Below are 27,657 nucleotides of genomic sequence, written 5' to 3'. Positions count from 1 at the left end.
GGCTCGGTTCGGGGCAGGCCAGCCGTCTAACTGAGTTTGTTGTAGCGCACGGCGAGATCCGTGGATCCGTGTGTGTGGCGTGCTGTGCTGACGGCGGACGACTTTGGCCTAACTGCTCAGCGTCTGGGACCGCTCGAATACAGTAAGTGGCGAGCCGGCGTTGTGAATGCACGTGTTTTCGCTTCAACTCACCTGAGCGCTCTCACCTGAGCCCCCTCCCCCTGCCCTGCTGTGTGAACTGACACAAAACAAAACACAGCCCAAAACATATCACACACAGAACAACGTATGACAAGATCGAATTCTGTTCAACTGCAAGCAACAAAAACAACAGAAACCGCGTGAACCACAACACAAAAAAATACTGTGAAAATACTTTTCGTGCATTGTGAGAACAAATCAAAAAAAAAAACAACAAAAACCAAAATTAAACAAAAAAAAAACAGAAAAAAACATAACTAAAACTTACGAAATTTTTTTTTTGTTAATTTTTTCCAAGTGCTTCTGAAAAAAAAGAACCAAAAAAACCCAAACAAACAAAAAAAAAAACACACTCCAGAGAAGCCACAACATGGATTATTTATGATGAAGAAGCCCAAGCAGAGGTTGACTTGAGCTTCAGGTCGGGATACAAACAAAATCTATCTAGAAATTGTATCTGATTTTTTTTGTTTTTTTGTTGCGCAACTTTTGCACAGCACAGTGGGCGGGGCAAGGATCAAACATACACACACAATTGGATTAGTGTTTTGTTTATTCGGGAACCCTTTGAAGACCACCTCCCACTCTCCCCCACTTGCGCGTCTCGTCGCGTGTCGCGTCTCGCGTACCGCGTCACGCGTTCCGTTGCGTCGCCGTGTTAATCGTTCGTTTATCGTTCGCCGATCGTTAATCGTGTATCGTTAATCGCCAGCAACCATGCCGAAGATCTTCCTGATCAAGAACCGCCTGCATCAGCAGCAACAGCGCCTGCTCGAATCACAGAACCTGCTCCAGCACAAGAGCCAGGACGATGAACGATGCCTGGTGCCACCGCTCAGTCCCCACGGCTCCGGCTCTGGCACACCGCACTCGCCCTCGCCATCGCCGTCGCCCGCCCATCCGCATCCTGAGCCGCAGGGTCAGGGTCAAACGTCATCGCCATTCCAGCAGCAGGATGACCAACAGCCGCTGAGTCTCACGCGAAAACGCTTCCACCATCGCCGTCACTACTTCGGACAGTCGCGTCACAGTCTCCTCGCAGACCATGGACTCAATCAGAATCAAAATCAAATTCAGAATCAGAATCAAAATCAAAATCAAAACTCTACGGAATTGGATGTCGATCACAACACAGCAGCAAGTGAAGTTCAAAATGGTAAGTTTATATCAAATCAAGTCATCTAAGAAATGGTACAAAAATAGATCTTTCTTTGAGGGGAACACTTTTTATTTGCTTTTTCTTAGAGGAATGACTGGCATTTTGGTTTCCCCCGAGGCATTTCATGTCTTCAGATTTTTGTTCAAGGTGTTTTTGGGATTATTTGCAATTTTTTTGCTGTAACTTGGGTTCTATTTATAAAGTGAATGCCTCGAATTCACTTTCTGGAAAGAATTTCTTTTAATTATGTTTCGAACTCTACTCCTCTTCTAAACTGCTTTAAACCTTTGCCGCCAAGCCAAGACCACTCCCAATATATTAGCTTTAGCTATTGAATCAAAAGGAATTCTCATACCCCATTTAAATGGATAAATAATTGCCACAAATCTGTCAGTCGAGAATCAGCACAAAGTGCCATACAAAATGCCATATCTATTGCCTGGAAATCTTTTCAATTTCAAGCTTCGCTTTTTCGGTTAGCTTTACCTTTTGTTGTTCTCCTCCGGTATTCGCCCACACCATAACGATGATCCGTTCCGATCCCTCTCTCTCTCTGCCCCAATCCGCTATCCGTCTATCTATCCACCATTCTCTCGATTCAAAGCCAGGGCTTACTTCAACATCAATCACTTTCATTGAATTTCGTAAGCGTTCTGTTCTACAGCTCTACAGCTCTCCAGCTCTCCAGTTCTTAGTGTTCTGGTCTCTGTTTCTGGGATTCAGATTCCAATTCAAATTCTGATTCGGTTCTTATATAATCGCCCAGCATAAGAAATGGTTATTAAGTCATTTCGTTTTTCGATTTAGGCGGAGGTCGTCGGGTGTTTTAATTTCACAGTCAAGATTTTGGGGAACTTTCATTGGGGGTCGAGAGAGCGTTTATTAATGAATATCGTTTCGATTTTCTGAAAGTGAATTTCATTTTAGAGGTTCTTCTACCTCCATCTGTACCTCTGCTCTCGGTCTCGGTCTTGGCAAGTTTGCTGCCTAAGTCTTTTGTCTCTAAGCCATTTTTAACGTCCCTTTGTCTGGGCATTAATTATATAGTGTATATGATAGACTAGATACATATATCCATCTGTTGCTTCAACAGAATCATTATCATCTTCACACGCCACACTCATAATTTTGCCCCCCCCTACATGGGCATTATATTTCATGGTTATAACTTTTTTACATTTATTAAATTAAATAACACGTTGCCTTCGTTCCTTCACGTTCTTCCAGTCTCCCCAGTGCCCCCCCAGTTCTGTATCCATTGTCTCCTACTTCTGCTTCCACTTAAAAATGTATTATGAACGCTTCCGTTGGATAATTTTATGCGTTTTCTTTGCGGATATCGTAATGGTAGGCTATTTTGAAGGGAAATCGTTTGGCTCCTCTTTGAACAGAAGCCAACGATTGTCTTTTGTTCCATCTACAAACGTTTTCTTCTGATGGAAGTACTCTGTGGATGATTAGTAATCAATAGATCTATCTATAGATAAAGTTTTTTGCTTCTTCAAAGATACATTAGAGCTCTTAGTTTCCTTTATACTTTGGTCACTCCAAAGCTTTCAGTGTTTTGTATTTGTTTCATTCCGAAACGTTTCCTTTTCTATTTTGCGAACTTCTTTGCGCTAGAGCTTTGGTCACACTGAAATCTGGCTCTTTGTTCAATCAATACGGTGTTTGGTTCTTTTTTAGCTTTTATTTTAGTCTGTGGGCAGTGCTGTGCTGTGCCCATGGCCAAGAACTTCACACACAGCCACAGTACAGCCAGTACAATGGCAAAAAATAAAAATAAAATGCAGAAAGAACCAAAGAACCGAACGAACGAACGGAGGGATACAAAGAATTATATAACTATAGCAAAGTACAAGCTACTAAGAGCCACACACAGACACAGACACATACATATACAGAAATCTCCAACAATCTTGGCCAACAGCAAAAGTACAAGTTGGCAAAGAAGAAGCGAAAAGAGTGTAGAGCATAGACAAAGATCATCATCATCATAGGAGGAACCCCAGGTTCAGTTTCGAATGGAATGGAATGGAAAGGAATGGGATAGTAAAGGAAAGGAAAGGAATGGAACGGAACGGGGAAGTGGGGACCCTGATGGGTGGTGTGGCGTGGTGTGGTGTGTCTTCGTCTGCCATTTGGCCTAAGCAAAGTCAAGGCAACAGGCCATAAAACTTGTAGAACCAGTAAGAATAAAAAAGAAGAAGAAAACCAAAGACGAAGCAGCAAAGAAGAGGCCAAGAACCAAGAGAAGCTGAATGTTGAAGGGCCTTGGAGGATGATACACAGCCTGGAACAGGGAACAGGGAAGATGGGAACGGGGGTAATCGACAACTGCGGGCAGAGAACACAGAACACAGAACAGAGAACGGGGAGAACCGCAACCAAGAAACATGTACAGTGAAAGCTCTTTGGGGGCCCAACACCCCCGCTGATGTTGGAACTATGAGTGTGTTTCCCCCGAAGCCACACCGCGCTGCCCCTGTACTCTATCCCAGCTGTCTGTTCTGTTTATTTCGGGGCAAACTTCCTGTCGATCCATCGATCCATTTCTCTGTCTCACTGGCCGCAAGTAAAAGTCAATAAATAACCGAAAGGCAAAAGGAAATTCATTGATGAGCCATCATCGATAAAGATACTAAAAAAAAAAAGAAAGAAAGACCAACACAAAAACCAGGGGCACATTCATTGTTCCATGCAAATTCTGCAGCTGTTAGAACAAAGCCAGCGGATCGGAGACCGATCCAGCGAAAACGTTTTTGGCCAACTTCAATTGCACGCACAGTTTACTACACGCAGATGTTACAATCATTGAGCGGAAGTTAGCGAAAGGTACCCCCCCCATCAAAGTAGGGAACCCCTTTCCGATGGCAATCCCAAGATGCGAGTTGGAGGTTCAGCGAACCCTCCACACACACACAAGCATAAAAGCAAAAGTCAAGTGAGGAGAAAGACAAAAAAACAAAAAACAATTGCTTCTGTTACTGTAACTGTTACTTAAGAGCAGTTTTCTAGGGAAATCGCATTAATTTCAATTCGAATTAATCGATTCTTGAGCAGGCTGCCACCAATTGGAGGGCAGATAATCTGCTTTAATGGTCAAATCTTGGAATAATATTAGTGGAAACAACTTGAAAATGATTCAAGTCAATGATAATTAATCTGGAAGTAACTAAAGTTTCGACCTAGCAATACCAACTTCTATAATACTTTTGATTTTAGTTTGTAACATCTGGCAGTCCTCTAACAATAGATTTATGTCTCCATTTGTGGAATATGGCATGTATCTAAGTTCCTTAGTTCTAGAAGATTGGCTAGAGATTCATAGAGCATCATGTTTCAAATCGAAAAAGGGTTTTTGTCTTGGTACAAACTCCCAATAGGCGGGGGCGCAGCATCTAATTCCATTTCCATTTTTTCATACAATTTTGTTGTCTACCGTTTGTTTTTCTGTTTTTCTCATCGTATGTGTGTGTGTGTGCGTGTTTTTTTGGCATTAGTTCTACCTGCCGTATGTCGAGGAGAGACTCTGATAAAACAATGCAGTTTGTGGTGTCTCTACCTGTGCCTTGGGCTCCAGAACCCTGCTCCAGGCCCAGGCCCTGCTCAAAGTCTGGCGATAATCTCTCACACACACACACACACCCAGAGAGGGAGAGAGAGAGAAGAATATATATTTGACAATCGGAATAAAGGCAGACGAAGAACTGAACAGGAGGGAGAGATGGAAAAAGAGAAGTGAAAAAGGGCAGAGAGTGTCCTGAACACACACAAACACCGTTCCGTTGATAACGCTCAAAGCTGAGATTTATTTGTGCAGTGAATCGACAAGAAGCAGAAGGAGGGGGAGGGGGAGGCGGAGAAGAAGAAGAGGAAGAAGCAGTGGACGGAAAAGAGGAGAAAATACACAAAGCACAAAGGAAGCAGCAACAACAGCAGCAGCAGCATGGCAGAGAAGAAGAGCAACAGGCAGAAGTACGGCTCAAAACAGGTCTCAAGTGCTCGGCCCCGCCGCTTCGCTCCACTGCGGCCAAACAGAGAGAAACACAGAGATATCTAGAAAGAAAGAAAGAGAGAGAGAGAGAGTAAGAGAACAGTAAGAACAACAGCAAGAGATAGAGAAAAAAATACATTTGAAAAAGAAGAAAAATAATAATAATATAAAAAAAAGAATTCAAAAGGAAGCCCAGGGTTTTTTTTCTGCTTTTTGGTATGCAGTCGTTGATGGAAGCAGTGTAATATACTCGTAACAAGCAGTAGAAAATCAGCACTATGTAGGAGTAAAGGAAGCAGGAGTAACAGTAGAAGAAGCAGGCGACGGTGGAACAAGCAGTAGAAGCAGTAGACGAAGTAAAGGAGCAGCAGAAAAATCAGTACAAGTATAAGTATAAGAACAGTAGGAGCGGTAAAAGAACAGTAGAAGCAGTAGAAGAAGCAGCAGGAGCAGCAACAACAGCGGCAGTAGAAAAGAGGCAGAGCCAAAAAGAGGGAAAGAAATACCTGAGCAAAGCCTCGCTTTGGCCCTGCTGCTGCTGCTGCTGCCCCTGCCTCAATGATCACCAGCGCAATGACAATGATCTTCATGATGATGATGCGTGAGGTGTGTGTGTGTGTTTGTTCTTGCTTCTCCACTCTCCACTCTCGCTCTCTCTCTTTCTCCTTTTCTTTTTGTTCTGTTTGGACGGCATGAAATGCATTTTTCTATGGTTTTCAAACCACTTCTAATTGAATTATATTCCGACATGGATACAGCAACACCATGGGATCCATTTGGTCTACACTGTAGAGCGATGGGCACGTCCTTGCTCACAGCTTCTCCCATTGCTCCCACATGACGCGGCACATTTGATGCTCGATTCGAGACGCACAAGCGCCCGAGAATTGAAGAAAAACAACATGCATGTCTTGTGCATGATGCAAGCCAATCAACTTTATGAAATATTGATCCCATCATTGCAATTCGAATTTAAACATATAACAGATATATGTATGTGCATATTTACATTAAGGAAACCCTGAATTTCTTCCATCTGGCTGAAATTTCGAACAATCTGTGGAAACACATGCAAAATTCTATAAATAACTCGATCAACAGTTGGCAAAAAAAATGTGAACAAGAAAAATTAGCCAAAAAAATATACACACATATGCACATGTGTATGCACAAAGTGTCAATAACTTTTAAATTGCTTTGTGACTGAGTATTTTATCATTTAAAATGTATTATTATTATGATAAACTTTTATTGGCGCCAAAAGGGAACTTGTTTTTGTGTATTTTTAAAATTTCGATACGCTCTTTATTTTGTATTATTTCATTTTAAACGCATTTGTATATGATTCGATTTGTATAAAGAAACAGCAACAATCAATATAGAACTCGTTTTCCGACGCTCCGTTCAAAAGTTAACTGTTTTTGTGTGAAATATTTGCATGTTTTTGGAAGAAGATCGGCAAACACGTTTCGGCCCGTAAGCCGAGACACAGCAAAAGGCTGAAGTCTTTAAAGCAGTGTGCTTTTTTATGGGCATCCATCAAATTTCTACTCAAAATGTATGCCTACTCATGCCATTTCCACGTTGAACTCTTTGTAAAAATCTGCTCAAATTATATGTATTATTTTTGGCCCAGGCCATATGATTTATTTATTCATTGTATGCAAAACAATTTCCGCTTTGACTTTGGGGACGGGCCAGTGTTAGGCCTGGCATTACCTTGAAATCGGAGCCGGGATGATTGTCAAAGAAATGAAGATCAAAACATTACAGGTAGGTTCCTATATCCTTAAAACTAAGAGATTCACACACACAGATCTTCAGTTCACAGATCTTCAAAGGCGACATCGCGCTGTGCCCCGGCAGAAAGCATTAAAAAGTTGCATATAAAAATACATACATACGAGTGTATGTGGTATATACTGTTCGTACATCTGTATGTATGCTCTTTTCAGGTCAGGGTTGACTTGTGACTGACTAAATGAATGAATGAATGAATGACTGCATGAAACTGCATTTAGCTCGGCCACTCGGCCCGTTCGTCTCTCTCTCTCTCTCTCTCTCTCTCTGGCTGCATGCACGACTAACTAAAACATTGACAAGTTGTACTATATAGCGATACGATATATGTATACCCCTCCCCCGCAGCATCTCGCATATGCGTTAAACACATTGCACTGCCGCTGCGCTGCACCTCTGAACTGGTTTGCCTCTCGTGCCAGCCTGCCTGCCTCCCTGCCTGCCTGCTGGCTTGACAAACACAGCCATTGACAAACTGATCAACTGAGCGGCAACTTCATTAAGCTTACACACACACACATATATATACATACACACATATATGTATGTATGCCATATAATAATACACATCTCTGTATATCTGCTTTTTTTTTTGGCAACTCTTCTTCTTGTTAAAGACATACTATGTGAAATTTTATGGCTATTCGATCTTTTTTTCTTTGAAAGAAATTTCATCAGACAAAACAAAGCAAAGACAAATCTTTTGTCTCATTCGGTTGTTGTGCAATTTACGCATCAACCAGTTGAAAGTATCTATCCCTCTACTACTAATAGCGGGGAGACCCCTGCCCTTGCCCCTGCGACCCGCCACTATCTTGGGGATTGGTCAATTTTGTTTAAATCTTTAAGCCAATGAAATTTGTGAAATGTTTTTTCCCATTTCGTTTTCGATTTCAGTTTGGTTTTGCATAAAATTTGAAATTTGTGTGTGTCCCCAAAAAAATTCACCAAAAAAGTTTTGTCATGAGACGGACCGACCCGGCCAAGGCAGAGAGGTATCAGATGATTTAGAGGATGGTGCAACTAGTTCCGCTTTCAAGTGCCGTTGGCATTGAATATTGAGAGAGCAGGATATGCTCTGCCCGAGTGCTTAGAATATATATATTCCATACCATACTATAATCTCATCAACATCCTCTTGAATGGCACCGTTTTTTATTCAATTCAAGTTTTAGTTGCATCCACAATATATTGATTTCCATACAAAATTTAGCTTCTATTGATATAAGATATTTCTAGGTGCCAGTTTCATCTGTAATCCTCCGTATTATCAACAATCTAGTTCCATACTCGGGGTACAGCTTTCTTGTGAACTATTTTCATGAATGTGCCGTTCACTTAGGGGAATATCGTGCATAGCAGTGCAGTTATAGACCAAAAAGCACCCGATTTCGATTTTAACCAAGAGAATGAGAGTGTAAGCTGTTCAAGGAACTGCTCTAAAGGCGGAAATGGTTCCAAACAGGCTCCAACCCCTCCAAATTGTTGATCAGAGGGGGCGTCACCAAAACGGACACCCCGCATTCCATGTCAACAAGTAATGCTGCAAGCACAGATTCATTGACACATGTCAAATATTTCAATATCAATATCAAGTTCGTTGCCTAAGTTTTTAGTTTTTTATTTATTTTTTCGGGTGGGGGAATGAGCGAACTGCAAGTGAAATTACCAACAAAAACCAAAAGAGCAGGATGACGGGGTAAGGGGGGGGATATGAAAATACAACAAAACTATAAATAAAGCCAAGTAATAATATGCATACACACACACACACACACGGACAACAGTGGGACACACACATGAAATTGAGTAAAAAAAAAAAAAATGGAAGAAAAAATATCTACCGGTTTTCAAGGTTAGGCTGCTTTAACTGTATTAACACCGGGTCCGTAATCACAGCAGCAGAGCAGCAGAGCAGCAAAGCAGATCAGAGCGCCAGCAGTGGCAGCAGCACTGGCAGAGAAAAGTTACGTCATAATGAACAGAGCGCCAACAGCAACAACAGCAACAACGGCAACAATTTTTCTTGCGGTTTTGGCTCATTTCATTTTGTATGGGTTTACGCGGTGCGGGGGGGGGGGGGGGGGGGGGGGGGGGGGGGGGGCGTACACCGCTTGAGAATAGTCGCATGGGGGGAGGGGACGAAGAGCGCTTGGATATTGGCATAGGGGGAAAGCGGTAAAGAGCCAGCAAGCAACAAAAATATACATTTTATACGCATAATTTAATATTTGTAACAAAATCCACCAAAAAAAAGAGTGAATACAGGTGATCGATCGGGGGAGATTGGGGTAAAATCGGGGAGATGAGTAAAACAAGACACTGTGCTGGCATAATCATTTGGGAACATTACAATGATAGATAGTACAATAGGTAAAGAAGTCAGGAGAAGTCAACGGAGAACTCAGGAGTTTGGTGAGCATGAGATCGCGATGGATCGCGGAAGGGTGCCTACATATGTTAAAAAGGGTCAAAGTTCAGTAGGAAATAAGTCAGAGCGAAGAAAGGATGGGTGGGTGGCGCAGTAAAAACGGTTACGACTAAGCTGGCTACAATGGAAGTGGGTACACTAATGAGAGCGGTACAGTTGGGGGGATGCTGTCCGCTGCTGTCCGTTCCTTCATTTTGACTCTCTCTCTCTCTCCTTACTTCTCACACCAATCACACGCCCTCCACGCTCCTACCACGCAGCAACACGTTTCAGTTTCAGTTTCGTTTTTCGTTTTCTGTGTGTGTTTACTGTATGCAAATGTGGGTCAGAAACTGGCAGACGACGAACTCTCATCTCTCCGCTGTTGCCTGTTCGCTGTCTCCCGTGGATGCCTGCATCTAAAAAATAAAAACAAAAAACAAAAAACTTTTGTTAAATGTTTACAGTTAAAACAAGCCACAACGACACTTGCCAGGTCTCGCTCCCTCTCTGTGTAGCAATAAATATTGAGAGCAAGAGTGAAGCAAGCTTTGCTCATCATCATTATTGATTTTTTTTTTTTTTTTGCTAGCCGTTTTTTAGTGTCGACAGACGTTGATATTATGTTGTAATCGGGGCCTATATAACGGTACGGGAAGGTCAACCAGATGCCAGTAGTTGCTAGGTGGCATCAGAAGGGAATACATATATGTATGTGTAGAGAGAAGGATGTAGGATGTGAACAGGTGGCAGATGCCAAACGGCCTAAACTTTAGGCTACCAGAAGAAGAGCAACAGAACTCTTCTAATTCATTGAAATATGGCATCTTTTAACAGCGAGGAACGAAACGAAAACGAAACCAAATTGGATGCTTGAGGAGTAGTGAAAATGTTCTCCAAAGCGAGCTTGCACTGTATATCAGATGTATGCACATATACCTATAAAGATATGTACAAATGCATGTGTTTGATGAGTGTTTCCGTTATATTTAATTATAGTTTAGTCATTTTCGCAATACGAAATGCAATGAGAGTCAACTTTGAAACTGTTAAACTGACCCATACACACACACAGGCACACGACATACGACATATTGCTCATTGTGAAGCTTTTTAGAATGAATATATTATATGCGTTGACCTAAATTTTGTGTCTCATTTGTTGTTTGCCATTTTGAGAGTACGAGTACGAGTACTCGCTTGTGTCTGTGTCTGTGTCTCTGTCCGAGTATGTGTACAAAGAAGCATGCTAAATAGCTACTAAAACTATACAAATGCATCGTGTGGAATTGAGCGAATGACGAACTGACCAACTAGAATGACAAACTTAACTGAAGGCTATCCATGCGAGCATGTGTGTGTCTGTGTCTGTGTGCTAATTGTTACAACCAATAGAGCCGCATATGACATATCTATGTACAATATGCTGTATGATTTTTGCTCGTACAGTGGAACAATCGAATTTTATAACCGAATCTATAAATAAATAACTTCAACTATGGGACGGACATGCTCTCAAAAGAACTTTCACTGTACTCCAGTGACTCTGGGGTCTTGACTACCCCAACGTACTGCCAGCACAATGTGTACTATAAATACATATCTGTATATCTATATATATATAGAACCGAAAAGCGATTTTCTGTACAAAGTTCGTGCATGTCTCATTAACATTTTACTACAACAGCTAGGTGCAGCCTCCTCTCTATATCATTGTTGTGTTTTAGCTTACAAATCATTTAACGCAATTGCGTTAAAACTTTGCCCCATTCAAAATCCAGATACAACAACAACAGCAACAACAACAACAAAACAAAAGCGAAGACAACGGGTCTGACAAACAAACACAGACAGATAGACAGACAGACAGGCCGTTTCGTTTCGGTTTTTCTTCGGCATTTTGTTAAACAGTTTGTTGCACTTTTGTTTAGAGCGTCCTCGATTTGTTTCGAGTCAGTCAGCGCAAGTGAAGAAGAGTAAGGCTGCGCTATGCCTAGCTATGTTATGATGTGATGCCCGGTTAAGTGAGGTTAGCTCAATTGCACAACTGTACTTTTGGGCCAAAGCTGATGATGCAACGGCGCCATCTGTTGGAAGGACTGTTGCTGTGACAAACGCCATCTATTGATTTCAATGTCAAATGTAGTTCAAGTCAAGTCCAAGCCTGATCTGTAGAGCGACCGAACGCGAGAGAGAGCTGAGCCTGAGCTAAGCTGAGCTGGTGCACAAATAGCAATGTAAACGAGTCCGATGAAAGAGAGCAAGGTTAGCATTGACATTAATACCAAAAAGAGCAACAAATTGAAACAAATACAAACATAAATAACTGCATTAGAACAGTCAGCTGCAATAACAACAACAACAACAGCAACAACGTATCATCGTAAATAAAAGCAACTGTAATTAGCAGCTGCATATGCTAGTGTCGCTTTTTGATGTTGGTGTAATTGTTGTTTGTTTACTTGTTGTACTTGTTGTTGGTGTAGTTTGTTCTTGCAGTTTGTGGTGTAACTGTTGTTGGTGTATTTTGTCTCTGCTGCTTCTTTTGTTGTTGTACTATTTGTTGGTGTAACTTCGGATGCTGTAACTTTGTTGCCGCTGCCGCTCTATACACACACACACACACCACACACAGAAATGCTTATGTCAATGTGGTTTGCAATTTAAGACGCTCCAAGTCGAAGGCCCTGCGCGCTGTTGGAGATGTCGTAGAGATGATGTGAATGTCGATGATGATGATGATTATGATGACGAGCAGCGATATCTCACACACAACACTAAATGCTTAACCAACATTTAACAACAGCAGCCACAAAAAGGCAGGCCAGGCAGTAACAATTCGTTGCATTCCTGACCTTGAAACAGCAAGCAGTGCCAGCTGCAGCAAGCCAGCCAGAAGCAGAAGCCAAAACCGTTCAGTTATCAAAGCAGTGGAAGCAGCGAGACATTTTTGCGAGTGCAGGTTTGAAGTAGCGGCTCTTGAGCGAAGCTTAGAGCCAGCAAGCAGTGGAAGTATTCTATAAAATCCAGCAGTGATCGGTGATTAAGAAGCAAAGCCGTGTTAGGCGGGAAAGTGGTAGATAAGCAAGCAGTGGCAAGCAAGCAGAATGTTTGAAAAGCATGCCCGAATCGGTACAGTTGTACAATTGATGCTTACTGTTTATAAAACGTTAAATTATATCAACATAAACATTTCTGGTGCTTCTTTTCAAATACTTCAAATGATAGGGTAAATCTGAATTTTTTTACTCCAAAATCTACGAAACAAACAAAAGACTTGGGAAGAAAACTTAGAGCAAGAAAGAACCCAAAATATCTGAAACTTTTGTTTGGTGGCTCCTGCATTCCATTCCTGCACTGAAATGAGAGCAAAAAAAAAAGGGAAACAAACTTCAGCGCCGAAAAAAAACCAAAAAGTAATTAAGTTAAACGAAATTATTTTGTTAACGCGTCGGCAATTTATAATTCATATACTTATACGCATGTATGGGGTATGGAAGTATACGTATTTATAGTTATATATAGCAATCAAGATGAGCAGATTTTCGGGCATCGATAAGACTTAATTGCACGGCACTTAATGCATTTTAAGTCGCGTCCCCAGAGCCAGACAACACGAGAGAGAGAGATGGTAACCCGAGACGGAAGGGACTAATAAAGACCTTGAAACCCTTAGAAATCGAACTATCAACAGCAGCTGCCCCACACCGCATCCGAAAACCCAACGAAAACCAACGGAAGAGGAAGAGCCAAAAGCCAAATTGGGCGTTAGAGACAAATTCATTTAAGCAGAGTGAAGAAACAGAAACAAACAGCAGACAAAAGACAAAAGAGAGGGAGAAGCGCTTAGGCAATAAATTTATAGACTGCCCGCAAGGTTCCAGGGCCAGATCTTGATCAGAGCTGGAAACAGAGGCAAAAAAAAAGAGAGGATCGAGGATCGGATCGTGTTGCAAATGGGTTGGAACCACACTTAAGGTAAGGGTAAGGGTAAGGGTTTGGGCATGGACAGTGTTCGGTATCCCTTTCGGCATTAGAATTGCTAAATGCTACAAGCACCAGGCAGCGGAAAAGGGTTCGCTGTTTAAGCTTTTACACTACACTACATAATTTGTTTTGGAATTGTCAGAGATAGAGAGAGACACAAAGGGAGGAGGATCGCACATTAGGACCCAGGGGAATGATGGGAAAGCACCTGTTAGAAGCTCTGTGAGGACTCGCCACTTCCTTCCTGCCTGCCTGGCTACCTTTCTTCAAACGGATGCATTCATCAATTTGGCAGGATCGACCCCAAACAGGAAGCTTCTTTGACAAGGGTCCCGATCCCGAACCCAGTCCAAGTGCCAGTGCCAGTTCCAGTCCCAGTCCCAGGCATCTGCTATCGATCAAGGTGTTCCTATTCTCATTCTCTCCATATTGTATCTTTGTGTGCTGGGCTCTCCTCCAAAGCAAGCGCTTTGCTGTGCCACATTTGAAAGAAATGCACTTGTCACCATCGAATCGAATGGAATCGAAATGGAATGGAATTGATTGGCTGTCTGTCAGCTAATCGATGACACTTTGCACTCGCATATATTTCCATCTCATTTCGCTCATCTCTCCCTCTCCTTCTCTTTTTTTTCAATGGATTTCATGCCGTTTCATGCTCTATTAAATTTTGTTTGACATTTGCAATCATTTTTTTTTTCTTTTTGCGAAAGCATACATACATTTCGATGGGTTTTATAGATAGATGAATGATGGTTCAGCGGTTCAGCGGTTGTGTGGGCGGTGGTTGCATTCGCTGGCCAATTGGGTGAGGGCCTAAATAGGTGATCCGATTCCATTGCGGGATTTTCTGAAGATAGATGACACTGAAAATGGATGAGATGTTTCATTTTTTCACTTAAAAACCTTAATTTTGAACCACAATTTCCCAAATAAACAATAAACAAATAAGAATGAGCACCTGTTGCATGTCTCTGCAGTGCGTTCTTAAAACTATTGAGGTTAAACGCTTGATCATCTCATAATAATAGTCTATTCGTGCAACAAAGATTGTGTGTTTCTGAGGCCCTAACTTAAAACGCAGCCTTAAACGCTTTCGGGCTCCGACATGGGTTGGGTCTGTGGGTATTGTTCAATTTGTTGCTGTACGAGTACCTATGTATGTACGAGTGTACATTATTTACATACAATATATCCCCCATGTACATGGGCTGAGCTGCTTGACAACGTTCGTTGCCGTTCGCCGTTGCCGCCCCTGTCAACGTGTTTGGCATTTGCAATTAGACACACAGAACCCCAAGATGGGGGTTATGGCGGGACCTGAAGAAGAATCAGCTTCAAGCAGAAGACTGAAGAGGGGACTGTCGTCATCGTCGTCGTCGTCGTCGTTGTCGTTGTCGTCGTCGTGCATGACAGGAATTCCATATGCGATAAGCTCAGAATGCGTTTGGAATTCGATTTTGCAGCCACAGTATCTTTCCGTCTCTCCTTATTGGTTTTTTCTCTGGTTTTTGTAACTTTTTGTGGCTGAAAATCTATTAAATATAAAATAAAAGTTGAAACTTTTAGTTTTATTTATTTTCGTATACCTTTTTGTTGTTGTTTTCGGTTTTGTTTTGGTTTTGCTTCGCTTTTTTGTTCCCTCTGTAGCTCTTTCTGTTGTTTTTTAAGTAGTTTTCCATAAAAAACAAGTTGAACGCCCATGGCCGATAGCAACGACAGCTGTTGGGTGGGCGTACTTCTCGCTCAGGTGCCACCCGCATACACACACTCACACATACTATATGTAAATATACATATATGGTAGTAAGGTATAGGTATACATATACACCGATCCTGAGATCAAAGCAAATGTTATATGGGAGATCAGCTGAAAAGTACAAGACTATAATAATGAGACAAGAGCATAAGAATCGTTCAGATGTGTACTCCTTCATAGAGCTTTTAGATTCCTTTTCAAGCGAGTTCATCTACCCGATTTGCCAGTCGTAGCATCAAAGATCCATCCCCCATTCGCAGGGAGAGGGCGCAAAGAATGTATTACGAATTCTAGACGACAACTTCGACGGGCTTTGCCTTTGGCGCGGGGCTTTGTCGTGAACAATTTACATACATATGTATATACACAGCAGAAGACAGATAATGTTATTTTATTTTCAGTTTTTTTTTTTTTTTTTTTTTTTTTATTTTCGCTTATTTTTGTAGTGGATCGTATTTTTACGACGCATTTTGCGCTAGACGAAATCGGTAGCCGGCAGGCGGTGGAGGTGGAATATTTTAAAAGTTCATCCACACAAAATCGAAAAACAAACAAACCGAAAAAAAACAGCATGTAAATCAATTACGGTAAAGGATAAAACGTGCATTGACCCTTGGGCGTGAGAGAGATGACCATATGCGTGTACGAAACGACTGGAAAGAAAGAAAACCAAAGAGTAAAATAATTGCAGAAAAGTTTCAGGTCGTATGGAAGACCATAGATGGAATGGGGATAGGAGGGAGACAAAATAGGATGTTCAGTCAACAAAAACAGGCACCGAAAATAGAGGATGACCATAAATGGAAGAAATCCTAAGAGGAGGAGTACAAAAGGCTAAGCTGAAAGTCCTCCCACAGAACAATCAAGAGCAAGGAGATCTTTAAGATCCCAGAGCTCCTACAAATGCTTACGTTATCTATGTACTACATACTATTTTATAATGCTGTTTTAATTGCTGGCTAACTGGAGGTCAGTATTTGTTGTATTTTTTGTACAACTTCAATTGAAATTCATTTCCTCATGGCAGCAGCGGCAGCAGCAGCACACAAAAATTATAAAAATAACACAAACAAATGAAAATAAAACCTTATTCGCATTTCATTTTCAACTTGAAAACATGTTTTTGCATGTATGTATTTATGTGTATGTGTGTGTGTGAGCATGTACATCTGTATGTAATTATAAAGCATTTTACAATTCGCCTTGACCTTAACACAATAAAATAAATTACAACTATGGCAAGCAATTGCAACATCAATACAGAGCGGAAGAGGGAGAGGCACAAACATGTAAACGAAAGCTGGAGAGGGATAGAAACGAGTAAGCTGAGACGGAAAGAGAGGCCAAGATGTAAGGTTGCTTTTGAAATATATGTATGTAAAAGCAAAAGGCTGTAAAAATGTAGATTCTACACATCCATGTCAAACAACTGCAATTGCCGTTCAGTCAAACAGCGAGAGAGAGAGAGAAAGAAAGAGATCGAAACATGAAAGCCTGTCTTATAACATGTAGTAAAATTGTAGAATAAAATAAATCATGTAAATGTACATCACTTGCTATAGCTGCTTGCGGCACAAGGCGTGACAGGGCGTACCTGGGGGCGCCGGGTCTCTATTAACCGATTAATAAATGAATGGCACGCCAGGTATTTCAGAAACGAAATACGCGTAAAATCAGCAAAACAAACAATCAATTAAATTAAGATTAAACAAATTATTAAGAAAAAATGTTAAACGTTGGAGCCGCCCCAAGGCTGTTAACGTCCAAAGCAGCGCAACGCAAATCTTTGTTAAACGCAGCTTACACATCGCACATCGATAGTGGCGGACAAAAGTCTATGTACGACTGCCATTAAAACTGTCCACAGCGAAAAAGAATGGAATGCTACCTTCCTTCTCTGGTTAACCAAAAGTCCGTACAAATCATGATATTCTCTCCAAGAGTGTTTTCTTAGTAGTGCCTTGACTTTTGTCCGCCACTGTATGCATGCGATAGATGACATGCGCGCGCGTGTGTGTAAGTGTGTGACGACAGTTAGAATTTATGCGACAGCGCTGCAACTGCGCTGCAGGCCTGGCCATGACCAACAGAGCCAGCAGCCCCCGCTCCGCCCCGTCCCGTAAATGGCAGCAACAGGGTTGTGCGTGCTTGGCATTTGTAATAGCACACATATGCACACACACTCACACAAATGGTTATAAACTGGTACTTGGCTAAATATGAGCATTAACTAATATGAAGGGCTGTCCGGCAGCAACCAGCTCACCCACACACCCACACACACACACGACACACTGCAGCCTTGATCTTGATCAAACACGAACGTCGCAGCTGAAAACCACTGCACCATCAACAATGACAGCCGTTAAATGCCGCTGCTTTTGTTGCTGTTGCTGTTGCCATTTTATACTGCACTTGTTTTTTGATTTAAAGCCAAAAGACAACTTTGCGGCCAGCTGGTCGCTAGCCTTGTCTTGGCCCGATTCGTCTTTTCGCGCACTTGCACTTGCACTTGCTTTTTCCATTTGCAATTGTCAATTATAGGCTATTCAAATTACCCTAAACATACACACATGTGTGTGTATGTATGCACATACAAAAGCCACCTCCTTAGCACACACATCAGAAATGGTCTCAACCGGTCAGCCTGTACCCATCTATTTATTCTTATTCCTCCACACATCTCGCCGTTTCACTCACAGAACGGCACCAAAGAGGACATATGAAATTGCGCGTTAACTTTTTTCCAACCTCCAAAAATGAGAATGAGTAAAAGAAAGAGTGTAATTTGAGCATCGCGAAGCTGCTCTACATTAGAGTGAAGAAGATCAGTGGCGAAAGAAGTGGGAAGAAGAATAGGGCAAGATATGCGAGTAATAAGGAAAGGCCGATCGCAAAAGCGTCCTCTTTATCGTGTGTACACATACAAGTTATAATAATATGGAAATTTAGTCCGTCGTCCCAACATATAATCATATGATTGTACCTTGGTACATGCATGTGTAATCCAACTAATTTCTTGGTGCTTTGCCACTTAAACGTACATAAGGACTCGTGGCCTTAAAGTGAATTTTGATTTAATGGAAGGTAATCAATTAAGTATACCTGCACATAGTGTATTAGGCTGAAAATTTGATCAACAGCAACGTGCAGACAGCTTGCATTTCACAGCACTGTCCTAAAGTCACTCACTCAATCGATCATTCCTACTCACCTACACACACGCACACCACAAAAGTCGCAAAAGGGAGATCAATACTAAGTGATTTTGGGCATTCTCTCATTCCTTTTACAGTTACGCAACGGTCAACGTGGCTTTTCTCGGAAATTTTTCGTTGTAATATATTGGGGCCTATTTGTTAAATTTTCTTTTAGATACAAAAATACAAAGGATCGGTTTTATCTTAGCTTATGTGTACGTATATTTTTCATTGATTATTTGACTAACTTTTTTTGTTTTTCTCGGTTTTTTTTGCAGACAAATTTGGTTGCCTGAGGCCGGCAGAATTGTTGCAGCGCCTTAGCTGCACCACCACCAACCACACCACCACCAGCAGTAGCATAGCCACAACCACAACCACAACCACAAACACACCCTCACCTACGCCCACACCAACACCCACGCCCCCCGCATTACCCACAAAAGACTGCGTCGAGAATTCTCCAATAAAAACCGCGATAACAACAACAACAACAGCAAGCAGCAGCATACCAAAGCAGCCGACGCCGCAGTCGACAGCGGCAGAGAGGATTAGCAGCAGTAGCAGCAGCGAAGTAGATGTAGAAGATCCCGATAGGAAAGCGCAAAAAGAAAATGAGCAAAATGCGCGCGCATCCTTAGCGGCGGAAGAAGTAGAAGAAGAAGAGGAAGAAGACGGCGACGTTGACGTTGACGTTGGAATTGAGGTACCCCGCCCGCGCTTTTACAATACGGGCATCGTCCTTACCCAGGCCCAGCGGAAGGAGTACCCCAAGGAGCACCAGCAGCAGCCGAACCTCGTCAGAACCACAAAAGAAAAGGAACCCCACTCGGATGTGGACTCCGACACAGACTCCGATGACGGCTGCAAGTTGATTGTGGACGAGAAGCCCGTGTTGCCCGTGGACAAGCCGTTGTCTCTGCGTATGCGCAGCACCCCGCCCCCGGCAGAGGAGCGTCCCAGTCCACCACCCCCAAGGGAACCGACGCCCGCTGTCCGCTGCAGCGTGATCCAGCGCGCACCACAGACCACGTCAGCAGCAGTAGCAACAGCAGGACACGCTGTATCCCCGCATCACCATCATTATCAGAATCAGCATCCGGACCATCAGACACCCCAGAGGAGCGTTCTATTGCCCCTAAGTGCCCTCGATCTCGATCAGCTGGGACCGGAGCAGCAGGAGCCCATTGACTATCACGTGCCGAAGCGGCGCAGCCCCAGCTACGACAGCGACGAAGAGTTGAACGCCCGTCGGCTGGAGAGAGCGCGCCAGGTGCGCGAGGCCCGCAGGCGGAACACGATCTTGGCAGCCCGCGTACTGCTGGCCCAGTCGCAGCGCCTGAATCCGCGCCTGGTGCGCAGCCTTCCCGGGATTTTGGCCGCAGCCGCCGGCCACGGACGCAGTAGCAGCAGTTCCGGTGCAGCCGGACAGGGCTTTCAGTCGTCTGGCTTTGGCAGCGGCAGCAGCTCGACCGGCTCGGGCAGCGGACAGAACGCCAGCGGTGGTGCTGGTTCGCCGGGAGGCGGCTTTGGGGGTGCTCTAGGCGGCAGCGGAGCCGGAGGCGGTGGCATGGGCGGTGGCCGTGACGGACGAGGCAACTACGGTCCCAACTCTCCCCCCACCGGGGCCCTGCCCCCATTCTACGAGAGCCTGAAGAGTGGCCAACAGAGCACGGCCAGCAATAATACGGGCGCCAGTCAAACATCCGCAGGAAACGGAGCAGGCTCCCACGCAGCCTTCAACGGGAATCCCAACTTTCTTTCCATTCAAAACGCTGCTGCAGCGGCGTACATCATGTCAGCGGGAGCAGGAGTCGGTGGAGGTGGAGGAGGAGTAGGCGGAGGTGGCGGCTACATCAATTGCGGATCCAACGGAGGAGGAGGAGGAGGTGGCAATGGCAATGCCAATGGAAATGGAGGTGGAGGTACGGTTGGAGGTGGTGGAGCTGCATCATCGGGTGGTATCGATGGTAATAATCTTTTGAACTTCGCCAGTGGCTTGGCCAGTAATCCTAACTATAACGAATCCAATTCCAAATTCCATAATCCAAACTCAACGATGGGTCATCCCTTTTACGGTGGCAATCCTTCAGCGTACGGCATCATACTGAAGGACGAGCCGGACATCGAGTACGACGAGGCAAAGATCGATATCGGCACCTTTGCGCAGAACATCATCCAGGCGACGATGGGCAGTTCCGGGCAGTTCAATGCCAGCGCCTACGAGGACGCCATCATGTCGGATCTCGCCAGCTCGCAGTGCCCCAACGGCACTGTGGATCCACTGCAGTTTACGGCCACGCTGATGCTCAGCTCACAGACGGACCACCTGCTGGAGCAGCTCTCGGATGCCGTCGATCTGAGCTCGTTCCTGCAGCGGAGCTGTGTGGACGACGAGGGCTCCACCAGTCCGCGGCAGGACTTTGAGCTCGGCTCGACGCCCTCCCTGACGCCCGACTCGGTGTCGGTGACGCCCGTGGAGCATCACCATCATCATCACCATAGCAGTCACCAGACAGCGAGCACCTCCCAGCTGGATGCCCTCCACGAGAATCTGCTGACGCAGTTGACCCACAATATAACACGCAATGGCGTTAACTCCCAGCAGCAGCAACAGCAGCAGCAGCAACAGCACGTGCAACAGCAGCAGCACCTGCAGCAGCAGCAGCAGCAGCAGCATGTGCAACAGCAGCATGTCCAGCAGCACGTGCAGCATGTGCAACAGCCGCCGCCTTCGTACCAGCATGCCACCAGAGGCCTGCAAATGATGCAACAACAACAGCAGCAGTCGCAGCACGGCAGCTACCAGCAGCAGTCGGCGCTGATGTCACAGCAGCAGCAGCAGCAGCAGCTGCTCAGCCAGCAACAGCAACAGTCGCACCACCAACAGCAGCAGCAACATGCCGCCGCCTACCAGCAGCACAATCTGTATGCTGCCCAACAGCAGCAGCAGCACCACCAGCAGCAACAACAGCAGCAGCAACACCAGCATCATTCGCACCACCAATTCCACCAGCAACAGCAGCAGTCGCACCACTCTCACCATTCGCACCACCACGACAACAGCAACATGTCGCTTCCATCGCCCACGGCAGCGGCTGCTGCTGCCGCCGCGGCCGCCGCTGCTGCTGCTGCAGCAGCCGTTCATCTAGCGCGTCCCATGAGCAGCAGCAGCAGCTCCGGTACGAACAGCAGCAGCAGCAACAGCAGCATGGATGCTAACGCAGCGGCAGCGGCTGCCGCTGCGCTGCTCGACACAAAGCCACTCATCCAAAGCGTAAGTGTTCCACCCATTTTACAACAACAATCCCTCCAGCAGCAACAGATACATTCCCCGAACCAGCAGGAGCAGCAACAACAGGAGGGGCAGCAACAACAGGAGGGGCAGCAACAACAGGAGGGGCAGCAACAACAGGAGGGGCAGCAACAACAGGAGGGGCAGCAACAACAGGAGGGGCAGCAACAACAGAACTTAACGAAGCTGTCGAGAGGCAGGTCCAAGAAGGTGATGCCCATACCAATGGTCCCCAACGATTTCGATTGCCTTCTGGTCAAGGAAGAAAAGGAGGATATAAAAGAGGAGGCGGCAGATATAGACTATGATCCTGCAGGGAAAGACAGCAGCAACGGATCGGGAGGAGGCAAGCTGAGTGGTCGAGCCAAGGCCGTGGCGTATGGCTCCACGATGATCACCCTTGTATCGACAATGAAGCCCTCGCCGGAGGTGCCGGCCACACGAACGGTGCACCGCACCACATTACGTTCGTTGGCCACGGCGGCGGCGGCCACGGCCGCTGGCCTGTGTGCCCCATCGCCCACCGTTTCGGTGCTCAATCAGAGCAAGGTGTTGCAGCGGCGTGTAAGCGAAAATCAAACTGAAACCGAAACCAAAACCGAATCCGAATCAAAATGTGTTTCCTCCTCGTTGTATTTTGTCTGTATTGTCTTTTAGCCCGTATTATTCTTCCCAACCAATCAATCCTTCGAATAATCCACTCCCTCAGTTTTTTTTTTTTTTTTTTATATGAACCGCACCTTAATTTCCATTTCTCTATGCCCTTTTGTTTCTTTCAATAGTTGGGCCTGCCGCCGGATCTACAGTTGGAGTTTGTGAATGGCGGACATGGCATCAAGAATCCACTGGCTGTCGAGAATGCCCATGGTGGCCATCACCGGATACGCAACATCGATTGCATTGATGATCTCAGCAAGCACGGCCACCATTCCCAGCAGCAACAGCAGCAGCAGCAATCATCCCCCCAGCAGCAGCAGACGCTCCAGCAACAGCAGCAGCAGCAGCAGCAATCCCTCCAGCAGCAACATCAGCAGCAGCTCCAGCATCACAGCAGTGCCAGCAGCAATGCCAGTAGCCACGGCTCCGCGGATGCCCTCTGTATGGGGGGATCTGGATCGGCCAGCCAGGCCGGTGATGATTCTGTAGTCAATGGAAAGTTCGTTTGCCGTGTGTGCATGAAAACGTTCTCGCTGCAGAGGCTGCTCAATCGGCACATGAAGTGCCACTCGGACATCAAGCGGTACCTGTGCACGTTCTGTGGCAAGGGATTCAACGATACCTTCGATCTGAAGCGGCACACGCGCACCCACACGGGCGTCCGACCGTACAAGTGCAATCTGTGCGAGAAGAGCTTCACGCAGCGCTGTTCCCTCGAGTCGCACTGCCAGAAGGTGCACAGTGTCCAGCATCAGTATGCTTATAAAGAGCGTCGCGCCAAGGTAATGATTAGCAAGAGTCTCCTTCTAAAGCACAAACCCCTAATCTCTCTTTTTGCGCTTTAGATGTACGTATGCGAAGAGTGCGGCCACACGACCTGCGAGCCAGAGGTGCATTATCTGCATCTGAAGGATCTGCATCCGTTCTCGCCGGCGCTCCTTAAGTTCTACGATAAGCGGCACTTCAAGTTCACCAATTCGCAGTTTGCCAACAATCTGCTCGGACAGCTGCCAATGCCTGTCCACAATTGAATCGTGGATCGTCAGTAGTTAGCCCTAAGATCCCCAACCCCCACCATGTGACTTTGAAGTTTTCTGAAAACTGCCCCCATGCCCCACCACAAAAACCACCCCCACACCGCCCTCTGCTGTAGCTAGCGGAGAGGAGAGGAGTAGGGAGGAAGATCTTTGGAGATTACAAATAGCACTACACAATTTCTGTATATTTTTTGCCTAGATTTAGATTTAGTCGATGATGATTACAACAACACTTTGCTGTGCAAAAAATCGCTCTCACTCTCTCATGCTCTTAAACATTTGTTTAACAATTTTCGTATTTAGTTAATGATGGAATTCCGCCTTTCGTTGTTTTATAAGTAAACTCATTTTTTATTTTTGTTTGTAATATTGGAAAACCTTCTCTTAGTCAAAAAACAAAACAGAACAGGAAAAGAAAAGAAAGGAAATGTTTTGCCCTAAATAGTTTTCTTAGCTTTAAGAAGAGTTTTTTTTTTTTTTGATAAATGCTTTGAGCAGACACCCCACACACATAAGTAATACAAAAATCATGAATATATCATATATATATATATATAGATATAGCTAGGATATAGCTTATTTGTAAGATGTTTAGAGCTAGAAACCGAACAACAAACAAAAGCTGCAAACGTTGGCATTTATTTTGTCACCGCAAAAGAGAACAAACAAGAAGTAAAAGGAGGAAAAAGGATATACAAGCAACACATACACATACACATCAACATACACATGTAATTTATTATTTAATCACACCATTAATCCATTGTAAAGAGGCAAAAAGCGGATAACAATCAAACTAAAACCCAAACTATAGAAGTAAGAAGCAATGCGCGAAGAAGATAGAAGTTAGAGAGAGAGATGCGTGTAAACTAAAGCTGTTTATAAATGAAGTCAAAGCCCAACAACAAAATAATCGAAACATATTGTATCTTATAACCAATCCATGCACTATATACCATACATATATACACACCATAAACCATTAAAAAGTGAATGGTTTCCTTTGATTTAAATAATTACTCTTGCATTAATAGTAGCTTGTAGGAAAGACCACCAATCGTACTGATACACTGAACAAACAACAAAAAACACCACAAAAATGGCGATTTACGAATACAAATCGTAGGAAATCGCTTAGAGTTAACACATAATTGTAGTCTCTATCGCTAGTTCTAAGTCTAAAGCCTAAGCATTTCTTCAGAATTTGATTTTGATTTGAATTTGAATTACAAACAACAAACTAACTTTACTTTTTGATTTAAATGAAATTGAAATTCTAATTTAACGCTGAGGATTAATTTTGTATTTTTTTTTGTTTTTCATTTTTTATGTTTATAAGCAACAACGGGTTTTTATGTGCAATCGCTTGGTGTTGGTTAAACTTAAACAAAAGGAAGCAGGAGAATGGATGGATAGAACGAGATGAATGATTCGTTTTGGGAGGGGGCGGTGAGACGACGGGGGCTGTGCACTGCGGCGACACACACGCCCTCTGCACAGCCCCCGCAGAGTCCCGCCCCCCCACCAGCAGGAAGGAAAAAAGCCTTAGACATGTAGATAGATTTACAAGAGGGAGAGGGGTATAGGTGAACCCCCTCCCCCACTCAGAAACCTTAGATTTAATTAGAAAACTTTCACACACACACACACACACACAACAAACATATATATATCCGATCAGCACAAACACACACACAAACATTTATATATACATAGATATATCTATTTAGTTTAGTCAAAAAAAGTATCTACCATTCAGAAAATCTTCAACTTCCATGAAAAATTGCAAATTTACTTTTATTTCTACGAATTTTTTGTACGCCACGCAAGAAACAAACAAAAACCTTCGAGTACCAGGGTATAACAAAAACGTAAACCTAAAATCTAAATAACTATATATCGTATATATGTATGTAGTACTATATATGAAACATGTATTGGAAATTTGATCGAAAGAAAAATTTGATTTAGCTGATAATAAAGAAAGGTTTTTTTTTTAAACTATCATTTATGTATACTATATAAAGATTATGAGAATCGAATTAATTAATAAACATTGAATATTTTACTAAAATGCATTTTCCATACAGGGGAGAGATCAATGTACTAAGGATTTGTGTTACAAACGACATTTTGCCGGCAAAAATTATAAAAAGTTTTCGTAGAACTCTAAAAACTGCTATATATTGGAATATTCAAAATGGCAACTAAAATGATCAATATATAATGTAGTTGATCAATGTTTAATCAGACTTATCAGACTTTGTTCTCCAAAACACCTATGCGCTCCGCTACACAGTTATTTTTATCCCAGGCGAACATTTCTGGTTCCTGCTTTTAGCCATCGAATCACCCGCATCTCCTGTAAAAGGCAACAACTTTGGGATCCGATATAATTTAATTCGATTCGATACAGTAAAAACCGTGGACCCTGTGGCCCAACCAGTAGGTCCACATTGACCACACTATAGTCCGCCCACGACTGACTTAAATTACGACCAATTAAGAATAGATCTAATCTGCAAAGAAAGTGCGTTATAAGACCATTGCCAGACCAATATTACAGATGTCCTCGTAGCCCACCTTCCGTCTCTGTTTCTATCTGTTCCCACCAACGAATCTTCTCTTCGGCAGAAATCCCCTTAGTCCGAGCCATCAAAGAGCATAGAAAACTGGACACCATAATTAACGGATCTGGTTCCGTGAACGGTTACCAGGCAGAAACTCAAAAAGACCGAGGGGCGCTGCCGCATGCCGCGTCACACGCGTAGCCGAGTCGTTTCAGTACGTGCAGGAATGGAAAGAGAATTCATTTATGTAATTTCGGGTAAACATCAATTATTTGAACGGATTGGGGAGCTCCCCGTGATAAAGAACCGAGAGAAGATCCCATCGAAATGTAATCAAAAACTTTTCCACACTTCTCTTTTTTTCTTGGTTTATTTTCAAATATTTTGTATTTTATTTATTTCGCTAGTTTCTTTATGTTTTGTCCTTCTTCTTTTTGGGTTTTTTCTTGTGTTCTTTTTTTTTTAGTTTTTTTTTTCGTTAGGTTTTTGCATTTTTTTTTGTTGGGGTTTTCTTCCATTTTTGTTTTGTTTTGTTGTTGTTGCTCTTGTTATTATTGTTAGACTTTGGTTTTTTTGTTTTTGTTTTTCACATTAATTACTGAAATACACACACAGACACGGAATTACAATAAAAACTAGATTGTTTTTGGGTTCATTTTAGTTGTTTCTTTTTTGTTTTGTTTTTTTTTTGTTGTTTTGTTTTGTTTTTGTCATTATTTTTCATTATTTCATGAATTTGAATATATGTATTTGTTTAATTAATTTCCATTTAGCAAGTTTTTACGGTTTCTCTTCTTGTTTTAGCATCTTCTTCTAAATTGTTTTTCTTTTTCATTAGTTGAACTAAATTCTTTAAAATTTCCACTATTAATAAAAAATAGAGAGAAAACAGATAGTAAACTAAGGATACACAGGGAAAGGAAAATTTTTTTTGTTTCTTTGTTTAAGAGAATTTAGTTTTCTTCGATTTAATAGGTTTGAGCAAATTGCGCCAATTTTCATTTTCATTTTTCCATTTGTTTGCCTTGTGTTTGTTTTGCTTAACAAATACAATTTACATTTATATAAATGATGACACATATAGATATATATATAGATATACATATGATTTATGCTGATATGAACCTTCACTCCTCAGGGACCGAAACGAAACGAAAAGAATCGAAACGAAAAGGAAAAGAAACACAGATTTTATTCTGACAAAATATATATGTATATTTTTGCTGGTGTTATGGTTAAAATATGAAATAAAAATCGATTTAAATGACAAATCATAATCGTAGTGTTTAAAATATATATATTTTTTTTATAAACTAAAGTCGGTTTAGCAAAGTATTAATTGTAATTCACAAAAAATGTATACACAAAAATTAAGAGTAATAATATATATACGTATGTATACAGCGCGACTATATACACAGATATATAAGTCTGCATATATGTAGTAGTTCCTTTTTTTGTTTTTTCTTTAAAGCCAACACATCTGTCCCTTCTTCTCTCCAACTCTCTGTTTTAATATATGTATATATACATATATCTATATATATAGCTATATATTTGTAGATCTCTTCTATCTGTTTACACA

The 27,657-nt window shown here is 43.0% G+C and overlaps 1 protein-coding gene and 1 long non-coding RNA gene across 13 annotated transcripts; one reads left to right on the top strand and one right to left on the bottom strand.

Annotated features, from left to right (window-relative positions):
* The first annotated feature begins 486 nt into the window (after positions 1-486).
* LOC108160327 (transcriptional regulator ovo) lies at positions 487-24,782 on the top strand. Of its 3 annotated transcripts, XM_017294386.2 has the most exons (5): positions 489-1,357; positions 18,792-20,483; positions 20,607-21,790; positions 22,591-23,247; positions 23,311-24,782. In XM_017294386.2, exons 1-5 carry the CDS (start codon positions 919-921, stop codon positions 23,494-23,496), a joined length of 4,158 nt encoding a protein of 1,385 aa, XP_017149875.1. In that variant the 5' UTR covers positions 489-918; the 3' UTR covers positions 23,497-24,782. The 3 variants fall into 3 exon arrangements, with proteins under 3 accessions (XP_033241990.1, XP_017149875.1, XP_033241991.1); XM_033386099.1 differs by having other exon boundaries at positions 487-1,357; positions 18,792-21,790; XM_033386100.1 differs by lacking the exon at positions 489-1,357 and adding an exon at positions 18,710-18,728 and having other exon boundaries at positions 18,792-21,790.
* On the bottom strand, positions 9,290-18,165 carry LOC108163170. Of its 10 annotated transcripts, none has more exons than XR_004471210.1 (5): positions 17,872-18,001; positions 15,871-15,966; positions 15,144-15,424; positions 14,277-15,089; positions 9,290-9,986 (listed from the first exon to the last, which is right to left on the bottom strand). It is a non-coding gene; the product is annotated as an uncharacterized LOC108163170 (long non-coding RNA). The 10 variants fall into 10 exon arrangements; XR_004471211.1 differs by lacking the exon at positions 9,290-9,986 and having other exon boundaries at positions 13,029-14,420; positions 14,516-15,089; XR_004471214.1 differs by lacking the exon at positions 9,290-9,986 and having other exon boundaries at positions 13,029-14,420; positions 14,743-15,089.
* Positions 24,783-27,657: the final 2,875 nt, after the last annotated feature.

This window comes from Drosophila miranda, chromosome XL, assembly GCF_003369915.1.
Source record: "Drosophila miranda strain MSH22 chromosome XL, D.miranda_PacBio2.1, whole genome shotgun sequence".
Lineage (NCBI taxonomy): Eukaryota > Metazoa > Arthropoda > Insecta > Diptera > Drosophilidae > Drosophila > Drosophila miranda.
The sequence above is the reverse complement of the archived record's forward strand: the minus strand, read 5'-3'. Positions and strand labels throughout refer to the sequence as shown.